Source organism: Podarcis gaigeae, assembly GCF_964106915.1.
Source record: "Podarcis gaigeae genome assembly, chromosome: 7".
Taxonomy (NCBI): Eukaryota; Metazoa; Chordata; class Lepidosauria; order Squamata; family Lacertidae; genus Podarcis; species Podarcis gaigeae.
Genome location: NC_139683.1, coordinates 79,709,984 through 79,727,366, shown reverse-complemented (window position 1 = coordinate 79,727,366; position 17,383 = coordinate 79,709,984). Strand labels below are relative to the sequence as shown.

Below are 17,383 nucleotides of genomic sequence, written 5' to 3'. Positions count from 1 at the left end.
TATATTTCACAAACAGCCTGGCTTGTTTACAATTTGATATTTTTAAAAGATTTAATTTCATTTTCTCCCTGCAACGTATGCAACCAGACAAAGCAAACCTGCAGGGGAAAAATGTTAATAGAACATAGCAGAAGTTAAAAAGGTAGACCAAAGGGTTGTAAACTATGTCAGTTGTACTACAACTGCCTTGACATCAGACTTCGTTCTAATATGGAATTCAAATTAGAAAAGACAGAAAAAAATATAATTAATGCCATAAAATATAGCTCTGTGAAAAACAGATTGCGTCAAGAACTCGGGTATTTTTAATATAAAAAGTATAAATTGATTGGTAAATTAATGTGGCAGAGTTAATTTATTTGTAGAAAAACCATTTTGTTTCTATTTGGATTTCTTATGAGCTAAATTCTAATGGGTGTTGATAAATTAAAAATGACTGGAGGTAGAGTAGGACTGTCAGTTCAACTATACCAAAAGAGTTTGAAATGAAAATAAAGGGAGTATTTTCTGTTTTTATTAGCATTAACAAGAGATAAGGAAGGGTTCGGTTTTAGCAAGGAAGAATGTGAAAGAGGGGGTTAAAATCCTAACAATTAAAAAGAACAAAAAGTTTAAAGACCAAAACATTTGTTGTTCCATAGGTTTTCATGGGCTAGAGTTCACTTCACCAGAAGCATGTTTAAGCACAACAAGTAAATCCTTATAGAACTGTGTCCTTATAAAGTTGAAATGGTTGCTGCATTGTCTAAGTTTGATTATTTTGTGGAAACATTCCTTGTTCAGGCTCTGTGTGGTAGAACATACCGTATTTTTTGCTCTATAAGACTCACCTTTTCCCTCCTAAAAAGGGGAAATGTGTGTGCGTCTTATGGAGCAAATGCAGGCTGCACAGCTATCCCAGAAGCCAGAACAGCAAGAGGGATCGCTGCTTTCGCTGTGCAGTGATCCCTCTTGCTGTTCTGGCTTCTGGGATTCAGAATATTTTTTTTCTTGTTTTCCTCCTCCAAAAACTAGGTGCGTCTTATGGTCTGGTGCGTCTTATAGAGCAAAAAATACAGTAGCTACTCCTTAATCTGGCATTATCCCCAGTAATAAGACTTCACTATTGGGTCATAACTAATAGGCCTCATCCTTTATTTATAGTAGTACCACTATGTGAATGTATGCTGACTCATTATTTTTGCTTCATTTCCGGACATCTTCAACATGATAGAATGGATGCATTCTTGTTGCAGTACTATGTCATCATTCTGTTGACAGTTTGGGAAATGCCCATACACTGGGTGCTGAAGATAAGTAATGAGAATTAATTTAAAAAAGCATTCAAGAAATATTAGTAAATAATATTTAAATGAAAATATTTTGTCTTGGGGAAGCAGTGGAACAGTAAAAAGAGATAAAAAGCAAGGCGAGAGAAGGATAGAGACATTGTGCTCATCAACACGTGGCAAAACACCAGAAAGCAACCAGAATCTTTAGCCACGAAATTAAGTGGCGCTGAATGTAATAATTGCACAAGTGGACATGACAAGAAGGAAGGGACTGAGGAAGAAGTGTAGGTGGCTGTGGTCTGCATATTGATTGTGGGCTTTTAACAGGAGAGAAACCAGATCTGTCATGACTTCACCAATTCTGCTGAATTGGTGGGAAGCAAAAAGAAAGGGGGGGTGAGTAACAGAGGGAGAAGGGATGCGGGTGGCACTGTGGGAGTCTAGGACTTGCCGATCAGAAGGTCGGCGGCTCGAATCCCCGCGGCAGGGTGAGCTCCCGTTGCTTGTTCCCAGCTCCTGCCAACCTAGCAGTTCAAAAGCACGTCAAAGTGCAAGTAGATAAATAGGTACCGCTCTGGCGGGAAGGCAGCCGGCGTTTCCGTGCGCTGCTCTGGTTCGCCAGAAGCGGCTTAGTCATGCTGGCCACATGCTGGCTGTACGCCAACTCCCTCGGCCAATAAAGCGAGATGAGCGCCGCAACCCCAGAGTCAGTCATGACTGGACCTAATGGTCAGGGGTCCCTTTACCTTTAACAGAGGGAGGCAGAATCAAGTTATTCTGTAGGTTTCTGAGATTAAGACGATGGTATCATGATGCCAGCAAAGTAATTTATAGCTGTTATCCTTTGCTTCAGGAATGCTTGTCCAGCTCCTTTTTGTTTAGATTTACATGCTGCTTTCAGTCAATTGTGAAGGTGGCTTACATTGCAATCATACAATATCCGTCCCCCAATATGTGCCTACTCAAACACTTTGATCTTGCTTGGTATTAATAGGTGAGGAGGTCCAAAACACAGGTCTTGTCACACTGAGAGTTTGGCTCCTCGTGAATATGGAGTGAACAGCATATGGTATTTGTGCTTTGGACCTCCTCACCTGTTACTATCAAGGAGAAACCCATATTATATTATGGGAGTGGGGAATTAGATATGGTCAGAAGGCCAGAACTTTATATCCCTATTGGATCACCCAACTGTCAATCAGCAGCTGTCATAATGTAGTGAATGATGCCTCTCAAAGTTCAAAGAAGAAAACTTTAACCACTGATCAGCTGATTGGGAGTTGCAGCAACCCACACTGAAGACATTCTTTCAGCACCAGTCAGGTGACTGGTGCTGAAAGCACACTTTCAAAGGAGCTCCCTGTAACCTTAAATCAACTACAAGACTCTGCACAGGGGAAAAACTGAGTGTTTTCTTCTTCCCAAATGAAGCAGCTTGGATTGAAATCCTTAGAGGAAACCCATGGGAAGATTTCTCTGAAGAATTATCCATTTTTAGGAGCACTTCTGCCTCTACAGAAAAAGCATTCCAAACCATTTCCTCCACCCCAATGGTAAACTCCTTAGTGGAGCCAATCCCACCTGATTCTTGGGGCTGTGCTTTGGCGGCTGGTTGATTGTCAGTTGCACAGGGCTCTTTGCAAGCACCAACAATGAGCTGATTGTTAATGTTTGCACTGTGCTCCGAAGGCTCGACAATCAGCTGATAAGTCAGGAGTACAGTGGTACCTCTGGATACAAACGGGATCTGTTCCGGAGCCCCGTTCGCATCCTGAAGTAAACGTAAGACGCGACTGTGAGTCTGTGCGTGCGTGGGTCACGTTTCGATGCTTCCACGCATGTGCGTGATGTCATTTTGAACGCATGCACGAGCGGTGAAACCCGGAAGTAACGCACTCCGTTACTTCCAGTTGCCGCGGAGCTCAACCCAAAAATATTCATCCTGAAGCTACTTCAACCCAAGGTATGACTTATAAACTGCCTTGCAAAAGTGTTTGCAGGTGCCGCTGACCATATTTCTATGCCATGTGCTAAGAAAAAAATGTAAAGAAACAAGTAAATTTTTTTATTCATACAATTTAAAAAATATTGTTTTTGAAAATATATATTTTAAAGTTAGATATTTCATTATGAAACCAGCCTTATTGAACATAAATTCATCAGAATTTATTCTCCACTGCATCAGCAAAACACATGCAGGGACACACAGAGACCGACCCCCCAAGCATTGTTCTTTAGCAAGTTGTTAATGCCAAATCAAATGTGCAAAGATTTCATTTCAGATAACTCTACAAAATGTTAGCTCTCTGACTATATTCTGCTGGAGTGTTTTATCAAATTACAGAGAAGTCTGCTCAGGGGAATTGGCTGAAACCTCATCACATTTATTTTAAATCGGCAAAGGAAAAGAGGGCATGAAATTTGAATCATGGCCTATCCATCTCTTACAGTTTGCACAGAAATAAAATTCTTGTCACTTCATCATTCACTCAATGAATCTGTAAGGCTATAATATAAAGGTTATTAGAAGTGCAACAGATCCTATATTATTAATGGAATCTTTCGATTAAAACAACAGGAACTTCCAAATAAATATATTTGGGAACAGGAGACCAGTGATGTTAGGTTATCTGAGTTTTTAAGGAAGTTTCACATATGCATACAAACATATATAATTTATGTAAACATATAGGAACAGTGTTTTGAATTGCTCTTGGAGTTGTGCCAATTTCCCCCCAGAGAGAACTTAGATATTCACTATTAGATGACGGCAACCTCAAGTAATGGGCCACAACTGTGTCCTGATCAAAAGAACATTTATCACATAGAGATAAATCAGACATATATAACTAAGGTAATGAGCCTTCCTGGTAAATGTGCTCACCATATTAAAAAGTGGAAGACAGACTGTCTTCTCTTTGGACTTGACCTTCATTTTCGCAATGAAAGCCAGCCATGCAAGGTGCTGACTGCCTGACTCTTGTGAGGTTACAACACACACACACACAATACACATTCACACTTTCCTGGAACAATTTTTCAACTTATAAAAAAGTGTGGGTTTCCCCCATCCTTAAATGAGGCGCCAAACAAACTTTTCAGTCAGTCAGCATACATGCTACACTTCAAATGGATGCTCCACTGGAAAAGCTGCCTACAAATATTCAAAATAAAGAAGTGTGAACTGCGACAAAACATTGCAGCGTAGGATGCTCCAATTAAGAATGTTCTAGTCAGCTGGCCATCCTGTCTTCCACGACACTCTGTTCTATTCCATTCCTCACCTCAATGGACATCATTCCATGGCGAATGGAATGTTTCAGGCTTTTCCTATCTTTGGGAGGTTGGGGAGGGATCTAAATAAATGTGTACTTCTACAAACCTTAAGGGTACCCAAAACCTGCTGATACCTCTCTCTTGTGCATTGGTGGTAGTGTTTTGGCTGCATAAGGATTGGCTCTCAAAGAATTGATTTTGCTATTTGTATTTGCAAGTGGGCACTGTAAGGGATGCGGGTGGCACTGTGGGTTAAACCACAGAGCATAGGACTTGCTGATCAGAAGGTCAGTGGTTCGAATCCCTGCGACGGGGTGAGCTCCCGTTGCTCGGTCCCAGCTCCTGCCAACCTAGCAGTTCGAAAGCACGTCAAAGTGCAAGTAGATAAATAGGAACCGCTCCGGCGGGAAGGTAAACGGCGTTTCCGTGTGCTGCTGTGGTTCGCCAGAAGCGGCTTACGTCATGCTGGCCACATGACCCAGAAGCTGTACGCCGGCTCCCTCGGCCAATAAAGCGAGATGAGTGCCGCAACCCCAGAGTCGGTCACGACTGGACCTAATGGTCAGGGGTCCCTTTACCTTTTTACTGTATGTGCCATGTTCCTTTCCACTGCCCTCTTGAATACTTCATTCCATTCTCCCTTCACCTGGTTTTCTGCCCCACAACCCAACAGTTGGCCACTAAGTGTGCTTTGCCCATACTGGGTGGGATTGGGTTTCCTCAACACCACTAGTCCAGGGACAGGGAACCTGTCAAGCCCCATCAACACCAACTAGCAGGGAGAATGGTTGGGGATGATGGAGTCGAAAAACATCTGGAGGGCCACAGGGCTGTCATTCCTGCACTCCTCACTCTACAGAAACAGTCTTGCTGCTTCTTTGAACCTTCGAGATACAAAACCATGTGGAAACACAATTTAAAATACACAATTTACACATGACCAAGCTACTGATATGCAAACCCTTTCATGGCAATCTCAGCATTACAAACTTGTGGTCTTTCTCATATGTGCGTTTCAGATATGGATGTATTTTTTGGGGACCAAACTATTATTCTCCAGCTGGTTAATTTCCCCAGCTCCATGGCCTGTTGCCCTGTATTAAGAGCACTGGCATTGAGAAGCTCTGGCAAATCCTGCTGCTAGGGAGCAGGTGCCTTGATAAATGCTAGCCTCCTTATGTTCCCAGAGGATGGAGAGATGCACCTGCGTGTTGCAACTACACCAAGCAGGCATTTGTAACAGATATTGTATGGTGAATGCTTTAGAGCTAGCTATTTTCACCTCTACAATTCTCCATACCCGTGGTTTTTATAGCCTTATGGCTCAGCTTTGCAGGGCTTCTGAAATCTCTGGTTTCCCACCAAGAGCTCCCCAGAGAACTTCTTTCCAGGCAGTGTTACTCAGACAGGCCATAGGTAACTGCTTGTGTTTCAGGTAACAATAATGCTTCCTTGCTGGACTAGTAGTTTCAATGTTTCTGACTTGGGATACTGGAGCAATGAATGCTGCTCTGTTTCAACCTAATTACCCTTCTCCTGATGAAGTGTGTGACATTATGCTTACTTTTGAGGCCAGAATGTACATAGGTTGCCTTGTTTAGGTTATTAGTTACTGAAGAGTTGTGTGCCTGCTCCACAAGAGGTCCAGAGGGTGGCAACACAAGAACAGGCCTTTTCTGTGGTGGCTCCCTGCTTGTGGAATGCTCTCCCAAGGAAGGCTTGCCTGGCACCTTCATTACATATCTTTAGGTGCCGGGCAAAAACATTCCCCAGGCCTTTGGCTTATTAAACAATCTATGGCCTTGTAAATGTGGGCGTATTGTTTTTATTTGATACTATCGTATGTATTTTTGTGGTTTTATATTGTAAACTGCCCTGTGATTCTCAGATGAAAGGCGATATAGAAGGTTAAGATAAACAAACAAACAAAAATAATAGAAGGGTGCAATGTTGCACCTAGAGATAATCTAACATACAAAGCCATCAAATGACAAAGATACAATGTTAAAAAGTGGCATATATATATTAATATTGGGGAGGGGAATCTGTCAGACCCCAAAAGAGATGATGTACACTGTATAAATATTGATATGATATGTTCCAGCATTTCACCAATAGAAAGACACAGAATGAGGATAAAATGTGTAAGGCTAAGCAGATGAGCTGGTTTGGTTCTCAGTGGTTCACTTTAAATTGCATGGGTCAAAACGATGAATATAACTTAAGTTAAAAAGACGCAAAAGCTCCTATCTGTCCCAGATAATGGAGTAATCCAATAAATTTAGCTGCAACTCTTATGGCATATGAGTGCACTCTTTTACTTTCTGCCACTTAATCGTATGTGAGGAAAAATAAAGTGCTGCACTTAGGGGACAAAATGACTGTCGCAGCAGAGTCATTTCTACTACCATTGAGATTGAATTGCCTGGGCTACACCATCAAGGTTATCTGTGCACACAAAAGAAACACTACAACCTGCAAGGGGTCTCCGTAGGTTACAAGCATTCCCCCATATGTATCTGACCTACCATCATAGCAGGTGTTTTTACAATGTATTTTGTGAGAAATGCCTTTATGAGATTACTGGGTTCCAGGGTAGTGAGCAAATTATCAAAATAATAAAAATAGCAGAAAGTCAAAAGCATAAAGAGTGCACACAAACATGCAAGAGCATCATTTTTTTAAAAAGTCCAAAATAATAATAATAAAAAGGGCAGACTTTGCTGGGCAAAGCAATGACAGCAATGAAGTTCCACAATTAAGGTGCAACCACAGAAAAGGCTCTGTCTCTAGTAGCTACCTGTCTAATCTCTGCTTTAAGTAGCTAAGTGGAAAATATACAATCAGGAAATAATGTTCAGTTGTTTCTATTGCTCTATTACCAATACTGACATTCCAGGGGGTTTTTGTGTGTGTGTATATTCGTAACAAAACTCTTATCCTAAGACTAAAACATTTTAAATGGCATCAAAAGTGCCTATTTACCCTTCACACTGCAATGACCTCTCATGTCTGTCTTAAAGACTCCTTAGATTTCATGGGTCAAAATCCAGCAGTTATCTAAATGCAAATGTTGTAGAATAATAAAAAAGAGGTATTTTGCAAGGTAGTGCAATTAATGTCAGTATTAGATTCAAAAGAATCTTCAAAGTATAGTCTTTCAGAAGACTATACTTTCAGAAAAAGGAAACTGGCAGGCAACGTATTTCTTGTTTTACCTGCCTGCTTCTGGCAGATAAGGCCTTTAGGAGATTAAAAAAAAGGTTAAAAGGAAAAGTTGAAGGACAAATCAACAAATAGTTTATTGGCTTTTGTACTCACTACATTAATTGAACACAGAACTTTATACAGTCTTATACAAACCTCCCACCTATGCTCACATTCCTAGAAAAAGTTGGATATCTAACCATTATAAAACAGTCTCACTATCATTTATAAAGTTACTAAACAACATTTATCATACTTTTAAACAGTTTCAACAGCCGTGTGATAACACGAATCAAAGTATAAGGTGAAGAAACATCCCAATATATCCAACAGAATAAGACTGCTTAATTTTTAAGGCACTTAGGAAGAAGCAGCCTCCAAGAACTGTGTAATTTCATAGCACATGATGCATGTCAACTGTGTCTGATATGGATCAGAATTATAGACCACTTTGAAAAGCAACAAAAAATCACGCAATTTTGGCGCTGCAAGAAAAATACCATCAGTGAATCGAGATGCTACTGCTTCACCCTTTCCCAAGTTTGCAGCATTGCTTCAGATGCCACCTCCCCTATGCTTTCATGTTATCCTGCTTCCCATATATTTGTCTTCTTCTTCTCTGATATACCCAGCAAACTCCAGGGGTAGAGATTAATGGTAGGAAATGGTACTCCTGAAGCATATTTCCCAAGGAGCATAGTGTATACCCGGTGAAATAGACAATCTAGGCAGGTGTTGCTTTGGGCTATCCTTCATGAGACACTGAAGAAGTTGATAAACCTCAACTGAAGTACAAAGAGGTATGAGATTATGAAGCTTGATCTGTGGAAACTGGCAATGTATCAATTGTTGTTGCCTGAAAAATTCCAAGACTGGTGATTCATCACTGACTAAGAATTGTTTCTGATTAAGCTACAATCCTCACGCTCTCTCAAAGTAAGTTCCACTTACGCTGTTGAGAAATATTTCAAGTGAGGAAGCTGCAAGAAAAGTATCCCCATCTTCTGTTTAAGCACACAAACAGAATTGTAGGAACTATCTAGGGGGAGAAAGAAAGTATAGATGCTGTGCAGGATCCCTCACACCAATAACACACCTCATCTTTTCTGTCATGCAGATAAGTGGAGTTAACAGGTCAAGTGGGACTTTGGCACTGTATGGCTTGAAGATTGGTTATGCCCTAAGTAGAGCAGCCAAAAATTTGGTACATGAATGGCTCAAGGCAGAAAAATCCCTTTGTGTTGAAGTGCCAACCACTACAGTTAGTTTTTCTTCTCCGTAGTGGAGAACCAGTGATGGAAGCTGGCTACTGAAACTTAGTATTAACATAGTATCAATTGCCTAATCTGGTATACTTAACTTTATGTTAGTAAACTGGTACCCTCTGGTATAATGCAATACTTGCTTTATTGAAGTTGGCTGCTATGTGCTAGCAGAGCATGGGGACATTTCCTATCATGTTTTTCAAAAGGAAAATTCTCATATTAAAAAGTACCATAAGATTAAAGCCCAGTTCAAAATTTGTGGTCTGAGGTAGTTTTGTTGGTTCTTTAAAACCCAAGACTCTGGGTGATATTCAACTAAGTCATACCCAAAGAAAACCCATTAATAGCAATATTTCACTTACTTAGGTTCACTAATTTGCATGGGTCTATTCTGAGTATAACTTGAATGTACGAAGTATAGAAAAAGTTTCAAGTTATTTTAAAAGCTTTAAAACTGAATGCTATCCTTGGTTGCCTTAATTAGCAGGGGCAAACTACCCATTACGTCACAAACATATGAAACAAACCCAACATCTCCTTCTCCATTGGAAAGCACCTTCCAGAGCTGGAGATCTGCATTAGAAAAAGGCCAGGAGGAAATGAGACGCTTAACCCTTCCCTTTGCAGCAACTCTCCTCCTGGAACATCCCACCCCTGCAGCTGCCTTTGTACCTAGAGGGCTCCAGACCTATTTGTGAGATAAATGCAGCTTCCGAATACTAAAAGCACATTGGAAGGGGAAGCTTCAGAGGATGGCAAGAAAAGGGTTGACCGTTCGCCTTACCTCACCTGAATGTGCTTGCCACATAGATGGGGCTGTCAGCGCTTTGTGACACATGGCTCCAGTGCAACACATAGTTTCCCCCTTAGTAAATCTGCTCCTGCAAATTCTTTCCCCCTTCACTAATTCTTCTGTATGCCAGAAATAGGCCCCCAGTACATCTAGTTCACCATTTTTTGCCAAAATAAAGCTTATGATGGGTGCTTTAAAAGGCTAATTTCAATCACTAAATGATTAGTAATTTTAACCTAGCATGCCATGACACAGCATGATTGTTTGATATTTTATATTATGATTGCCTATGGTTGAATTTCCAGTATGTACCATCTGTATGGTTCTCCAGTGTTTGAGCAAATGTACTAGCCCTAAAGCAGGGATAGCCAACAGAGTAGCCTCCGGATACTGTTGGACTACAACACCCATCATCCATGACCATTGGCCATTCAGGCTGAGGCTGATGGGAGCTAGATTGAACATCAATTGAAGGCCACCATGTTTGCTACTCAGTCCTAAGATGTCAGGTGTACACAGAAAATAAATCTACTTGAAATCTCCTGTAATCACACATTTCACAGCAAAATTTGGCCCATTTTAATATCTCTTAGAGGGGCACAACTGCAGAAAATCTTGCTAAAAAAATAAATATTTATGTTGTCAAATGTTAGTGCAATCATTTCATTACCATACCTAACAGGTTTATATAAATACATGGCCTTTTGGCAGGGGCAGGGGTGGGATTAGGACACTTTTGGAGAAGTCATATAGCTGCCAAGTAAGGTACGGATTTCTTTTGTAGGAAAATCTGTACCAATTTAATATATACATTACAATGCCTGCTAGTATTCCAGGAAAGTAGAAAAGGAAAAGTGCAGCCCTTCTGCATAAAAAAATAAAGGTTTTCTTTCTTCCATTTCAATTATTTTCTTGCACAAAATAGTGGAGTTCCACATCAGCTCCTTTCTTCGAAAAACCACTTCTGGTATTCTGAATTGGAACACGGCCGTAATAAAGGTGCTGAATTGCCATCATAAGCATTAGATTCTGCTTGTATGCACTTCTGGGTCTGCACATGGAGTAACGTTCCATCCTACAAAAGATGGTACAGAACACTTTATACTTTACAGTAAAGAGAGTATAATGATATTTGAGAGTCCAGCTGATAATGCACTTATCAGCATTGCTTTTTAGCTTTTTATTAGTCTAACTGAAAGAAGGAAGACTAACAGAAAAGCAAAGAGGCGTGAGATTCTGTCAATTTTTTGTGTGTGCGGATTCAGAAAATTATTTAGCAACTGCAGTCACTCTTAGTAAGCAACTGACTCTCTGTCAAGACAATGGTAATTAAGGAGAACCCTTTTTCTTAAAACCCTCCGAAGGCAGCCTTCGCTGATCAGTGTAGAAATTAACTTTAACATGAGTTCTGGCAAAACTATTTCATTCTTAAATGCTGTTTATAAACATTAGGAACAGACTCCCACAAGGGGTAGTGCACTCTCCTTCCTTGGAGGTTTTTAAGCAGAGGCTGGATGGCCATCTGTCATGGATGCTTTAGCTGAGATTCCTGCTTTGCAGGGGGTTGAACTAGATGACCCCTGGGTCCCTTCCAGCTCTAAGATTCTATGATCTAGTTGAGATTCTTGCATTGCAGGAAGTTGGACTAAATGACCCTCAGGGTCCCTTTCAACTCAACAATTCTCTGGAAGTTCTGACAAAGTTGTTGGTACTAATTATCACAATGTAGCTGAAGCAGTCTATGTAGTAAGGGATCGACAATTTAAACATATACCTACTGAATAAAGTGAAATAAAAAAAAAGGATTTTAATCTGATATGAAGTTTAAAATTTGAGGGCACGTCCTCCTTTTCCTTAGTCAATCAAAAATACTTTGATGAAGGGCTGCAATGGCCTGGATCTGCAAATCACCAACAGTATACCACAGTTTCAGATAGCATATCTGCCTTAAAAGAGGAAGGCATATTATCATTCTTTGCAGTCCAGTATCAACTGGGGTTGCACAGATCAAGTGGTGATGCAATCTACAGTGGAAGCTTATCCAGGAAATCCACTCAACACTCTGTTGTAAATACCGTATTTTTTGCTCTATAAGACTCACCTTTTCCCTTCTAAAAAGTAAGGGGAAATGTGTGTGCATCTTATGGAGCGAATGCAGGCTGCACAGCTATCACAGAAGCCAGAACAGCAAGAGGGATTGCTGCTTTCACTGCGCAGCGATCCCTCTTGCTGTTCTGGCTTATGAGATTCAGAATATTGTTTTTCTTGTTTTCCTCCTCCAAAAACTAGGTGCGTCTTGTGGTCTGGTGCGTCTTATAGAGCGAAAAATACGGTATCTTTCCTGATCTTTCAGGTGCGGGGGGGGGGGGGGGCACAGATGGGCAACAGCTTTCAGACCCCTGACCCTCACATTGTACTAAACCAACCTTCTTCTTAAGCATGAATTTGAAGTAGTTTCAGTGAGTGAAGGGAAATAAGCAATGAACTGCCACCCCACTATTCTAGAGAGCAATTCTGTTTGAAGCTTCTTTCAGGGACTGAGCCTTAACCCATTAACTCATTGCTAATGGCTGCTGGCTGTACAGTGCAAGCAAAAAAACTGTGCTGCATCCTTACCTCTCTGAATAAAATTTTCTGATTTTCAGGAATGTTCTGGATACCTTCTTGGCACAAATACATTTTCAAATAATCAGATCCCGGATCAACCGCTGCGCAGACTTCAGGTTGCCGTGTGTTGTAACGTATTTCATTGTGGGAGGTGTATTCAAAAAACTGTAAACCCCAAACGGAAATAAAATCTCTACTAAACCTTTAGGTATTTATGTGTGACATTCAGACAGACAGCATTCTAGAGCTTAAATGCAAAAAAAAATTCATATTTTTGGGGAGGTCCTCCAGACCAGGAACTAAATTAACATATCCAGTAGCGACAACTGTAACCTTTCTCAATTGCTACCCTGACATAGATTGTTTTTGGTAATTTGTTCATCAGGTACTAACTACTGCCAATATAGTAACAGTAGTTAGTGGTAATGAATATAAAGGAACACATATAAAACTATCCAAGAAAATGACAGGGAAATGGGTAGAAAAAGGATTAATGAAGGACTAGTCAGGGGCAAGTAGTTAGTGGTATTTTGGCAGCTTACAGAGGAAACCTATGCATGTTTGCTAAGAAGTCCCACTGTGTTCAACACAGCTTCATCCCAGGTAGTAGGGTATATAGGGATGCAGCATTTTATATTTTTTAAAAATACTATACCCTGCCTTTCTACCAGGTCTTCAAGGTGGCTTACAATCCAAGACAAAATATAAAATTCACACAAGTTTAAAACAGAAACAAATCAGTAACAGAAACTAGCAGCAGGAAAATTGGCACACAACAAACAACAAAAGGATTGTGCTTTTACTTACCAAAAGCCCAAGGGAAGAGAATAATTTTAACTCTGCACCTAAAAGATAGGATGGTAGGTGCCAAACAAGAATCTCTGGGGAGGGTATTTCATAATCAGCCAGGACCATGAGAAGAAAGAGGAGGGAAAGAAGGGGTTGTGGGAATTGGGGCAGGACAGGAGGTTTACAGCGTTAATAAAGGTTTGTTGGTTTGATCCACAGAGTACCGAGCCGAGAGAAAGCAGCTGAAAAGGCAAAAACCTTCCTCCTCCATTTAGCCCTGAGTGAGTTGGAAGACCTCAAATGTGAGAGCAGCTGTTACAGCAGAAGAAGCTGTGGGGCTAAGAGCTTCAAACAAAGCCTGCTGCAGGCTCTGCAACAGCAGTGAAGAGACATGCAGCCAGCTGGGAAAGGCAAAGTGCACACCAATAGACTCACTCTGGCCTTGCCAGGATCCAGCCCAGGAGATGAATGCCACCAGAACTTAGATCTTAGACCATAAAAACAAAGCCTCCTGCGGTTGCAATCAGTGAAGTGGGTTTTGCAGGGGAAAAATTGTAGTGGAAAAAGTTGTATGCAAATTTGAGTAATCTGCATCACCCTAGAGAGCGATCCAATTTAGCACTTTGAAACAACTTTAGACTTTGAAACAACTTAATTTACCAGTTTGCATGTCACTTTAAACCACAGTTAGGCTGAACTATGGTTTAAAGGTGTACACCAGGCATAGGCAAACTCAGCCCTCCAGATGTTTTGGGACTACAATTTCCATCATCCCTGACCACTGGTCCTGTTAGCTAGGGATGATGGGAGCTGAAGTCCCAAAACATCTGGCAGGCCGAGTTTGCCTATGCCTGGTGTACACAGCTTTCTGGTGCATAGTGCTAAAACTACAGCGGCTTTGCTCCCCCACACCCCCTGCTGCTGGGAACATGCTTCATATAATATCTGTATGAAGCCGCTGGGTGAAGTTTAGAGTTGGGTGCCATTAGCACCCAATCCATATCTACCAAGTTAGGGGAAGTTGTGGAGTGCTGGATCAGGGTCTGCATATGAAGTAAAACAGACTGAATCCCAACAAGACAGAGGCCTTGTGGGTTGATGGTTTCTGTGTATGGGAATTAGGCAAACAACATGGAAGCATTTTGACACACAAAACACCCTGCCCCAAAGGAGCAGGTGTATGGCTTGGAGTCTGTTTGGCCAACTTCAGTATGATCTACCAGCTACAGTCGTTCTTGATCAGGGATAGCATCTCCACAGTAATTCATGCACTGGTAGTCCCCAGTTCAGTGACTGTGATGCACTCTATATGGGGCTGTTCCTGATGAAGACATTGAAGTTTCAGTTAGTGTAAAATGTGGCAACTAGGCTGCTAAGTGGAATTAGATATTGAAGCCAGAGTTAAGATGCATTGCACTGATTGCAAATACACTTCTGGGCCTATTTCATAAATTTGGAGTCAATAAAACCCGAAAGAAATGGAAACTTAGGTATTTGAAGTAGCATCTCTCTCCACTATGGTGTTAAATGGTTGAATTTATAAACAAACAAACAAACAGCCTGAACACTGAGATTGGCTCATTAAGATACCATCTTTAGGCGATGCCCATTATGTTGAGATGCAGAAAATAGGCCTGATGCCCTGGTTATGGAATGGCCTCCTTTCTGAAGTCTACCTGGAACAACTTCAGTTTTGTTTTGGTGCCAGGTTAAAAACTGGTTATTTACTTAGGTATTTGTGCACTGTCAAAATTTGCTGCCTGCTACTACAATCTGCTTTGTGCTTTAAGATTAGTGTTCATTGTTTATTGTTTTGTGTGCGTTAATTCATTAATACAACACTTCAATATACAAAGTAGGTGTCCTGCCTGAGATCAAGCAGGATGGAGTGGGCTGTAAATATTTTAATATCAAAAAACATGCACAAAGAAAGGGCAACTACATTTCGACCCTCTAATGGAAGTAAAGGGAAAATCTTACCTGATTTTGTCCCATGCCATGACAAGGATATAATATGACTACACGTCCTGTTATATCATGGTCATCAAGAGGATTATAATCAAAGCAATAATTTGCCATCCCTCTGTTCTTCAGCTGAAAGGCAGCAGAAGGCAGTTAAGAGATACCAGCCCACAATCCAAACATCCCATCAGTCACTGCACTTTAAAAACTATTAATTTAGCAGCTTATAATTCAGTATCACATCAGATGCAGCAATAAGAAATTTTTTTTACGAGAAACCATCACAACTAAATAGTAGGAACCAATGATCTTAAGTTAGTCCTGACTAGTAACTTAAGTCTACTGATTTCAGGGGCTCTACTGTGAATATGACTTAGTCAGGTACCACACATAGAATGCAATTATATTTGGGGGGGGGGATTTCCTCTCCAGATTGTGTTGGTAACTGCCTGAAAATATATGCCCTGGAGCTTTTTAAAATATGCTGACTGTTCTTTGTGCCAGGGAAGACTCCCATGTTCTATAATTGGTCTTGAAATGTCAAATACGAGCTGGTGATGAAGACCAATGGTCAAAATTCACTCACCTGGTATATGAACTGTTTTTATAATCTAACTTTATATTCACTTTTTTACGTAGAATGAGGTAGCAAATGAGAATTTGCTGTTGAGAAGTGTCATGCTGTTGAGAAGTGTCATGAATAATAATAATTTCAATATGAATTACTATTGACCCTAGCTCCAAATTTCTTTAGGCCAGGTCGAATATAATGTGACTGAATCTTCATTGGAAGAACTTTCAGGTCTTCTGTGTACTAATTTGCTGGGAAGCTGTATGTGTTGTAAACATAGTTCTCCCCAGTGAAAACAAGCATGGAATGAACTGATTCTTTCTTTATTTGCATTGAACTCAAAATGTCAGACCCAAGAGCTACATAAAAAGAAGAATAATTTTCCCTTCAAGGAAATTCACAGCAGTATCACCCAAAAAGAAAAGAAAAAAGGATTTCATAAAGAAAGGATCTGCCAAGAACTAATAAAACCAGTAGAGGGGAGGAAATATAACATAAAGCAAGCATGACTGGGCAAGATGTTTTCGGCTATGGGGAAGACAGCCAAGACAATACTGGATAGGTACCCTCTTGGTAGGCAGCAAAAAGGAAGCCACTGGAGGAACATTTGTTAGCCAGTCATCTGATATATTACATAATACACTTACACATGACATATGGTGAATGTTAACATATTGTGGTAGCGGCACACATGTGAAGGGGTATTCCCAGAAAAAAGCATGGCTCCTTTATAGTGGCATTATACCATGGGTAGGCAAACTAAGGCCCGGGGGCCGGATGCGGTCCAGTCGCCTTTAAATCCAGCCCGTGGACAGTCTGCGAATCTGCATGTTTTTACATGAGTAGAATGTGTCCTTTTATTTAAAATGCATCTCTGGGTTATTTGTGGGGCCTGCCTGGTGTTTTTACATGAGTAGAATGTGTCCTTTTATTTAAAATGCATCTCTGGGTTATTTGTGGGGCATAGCAATTTGTTCATTTCCCCCCCAAAAAATATAGTCCGGCCTCCCAACTGCTGAAAAAGTTTGCTGACCCCTGCATTATACCATCCCTATCATGGGATCTACTTAGTGGGAAGCATCTAGCTGATTACAGTCGTACCTCAGGTTACATACGCTTCAGGTTGCATACACCTCAAGTTACACACTCCGCTAACCCAGAAACAGTACCTCGGGTTAAGAACTTTGCTTCAGGATAAGAACAGAAATTGGGCTCCGGTGGCACGGCGGCAACAGGAGGTCCCATTAGCTAAAGTGGTGCTTCAGGTTAAGAACAGTTTCAGGTTAAGAACGGACCTCTGGAACGAATTAAGTACTTAACTCGAGGTACCACTGTATTGCTGCAAATACGATTCTGGACCCTTGATGTGCTCCAGAAGAACCTAGTTATACAGTGGTACCTTGGTTCTCAAACGCCTTTGTTCTTAAACGCTGAAAACCCAGAAGTAAGTGTTCTGGTTTTCAAACTTTTTTGGAAGCCGATTGTCCGATACATTGCACATTATCAGTACTTCTTACACTAACTCTGTACAAGGTAGATGGTATTATTATTGACACAGAGTCCAGTGCTGAGAGACAGTGGATTACCTAAGGCTACCTAGTGAATTCATGTCTAGGGTGAGATCTGAACTTATTACACTTTC

At 40.9% G+C, this 17,383-nt stretch overlaps 1 protein-coding gene and 1 long non-coding RNA gene across 2 annotated transcripts in view; one reads left to right on the top strand and one right to left on the bottom strand.

Moving 5' to 3' along the window:
- The window catches only part of LOC310849499, a 92,937-nt gene extending 84,135 nt beyond the window's left edge, over window positions 1-8,802 (top strand). The window contains exon 2 of the long non-coding RNA XR_014566933.1: window positions 6,190-8,802. This is a non-coding gene — a long non-coding RNA (uncharacterized lncRNA). The remainder of the gene's footprint in view (window positions 1-6,189) is intronic.
- The window catches only part of GALNT12 (polypeptide N-acetylgalactosaminyltransferase 12), a 33,906-nt gene continuing 24,347 nt past the window's right edge, over window positions 7,825-17,383 (bottom strand). Inside the window, exons 8-10 of the mRNA XM_083749703.1 lie at window positions 15,189-15,302; window positions 12,429-12,584; window positions 7,825-10,887 (exon numbers count right to left, since the gene is read on the bottom strand). Coding sequence (XP_083605829.1) covers window positions 10,750-10,887; window positions 12,429-12,584; window positions 15,189-15,302 — 408 coding nt within the window. The 3' untranslated portion in view covers window positions 7,825-10,749. The remainder of the gene's footprint in view (window positions 10,888-12,428; window positions 12,585-15,188; window positions 15,303-17,383) is intronic.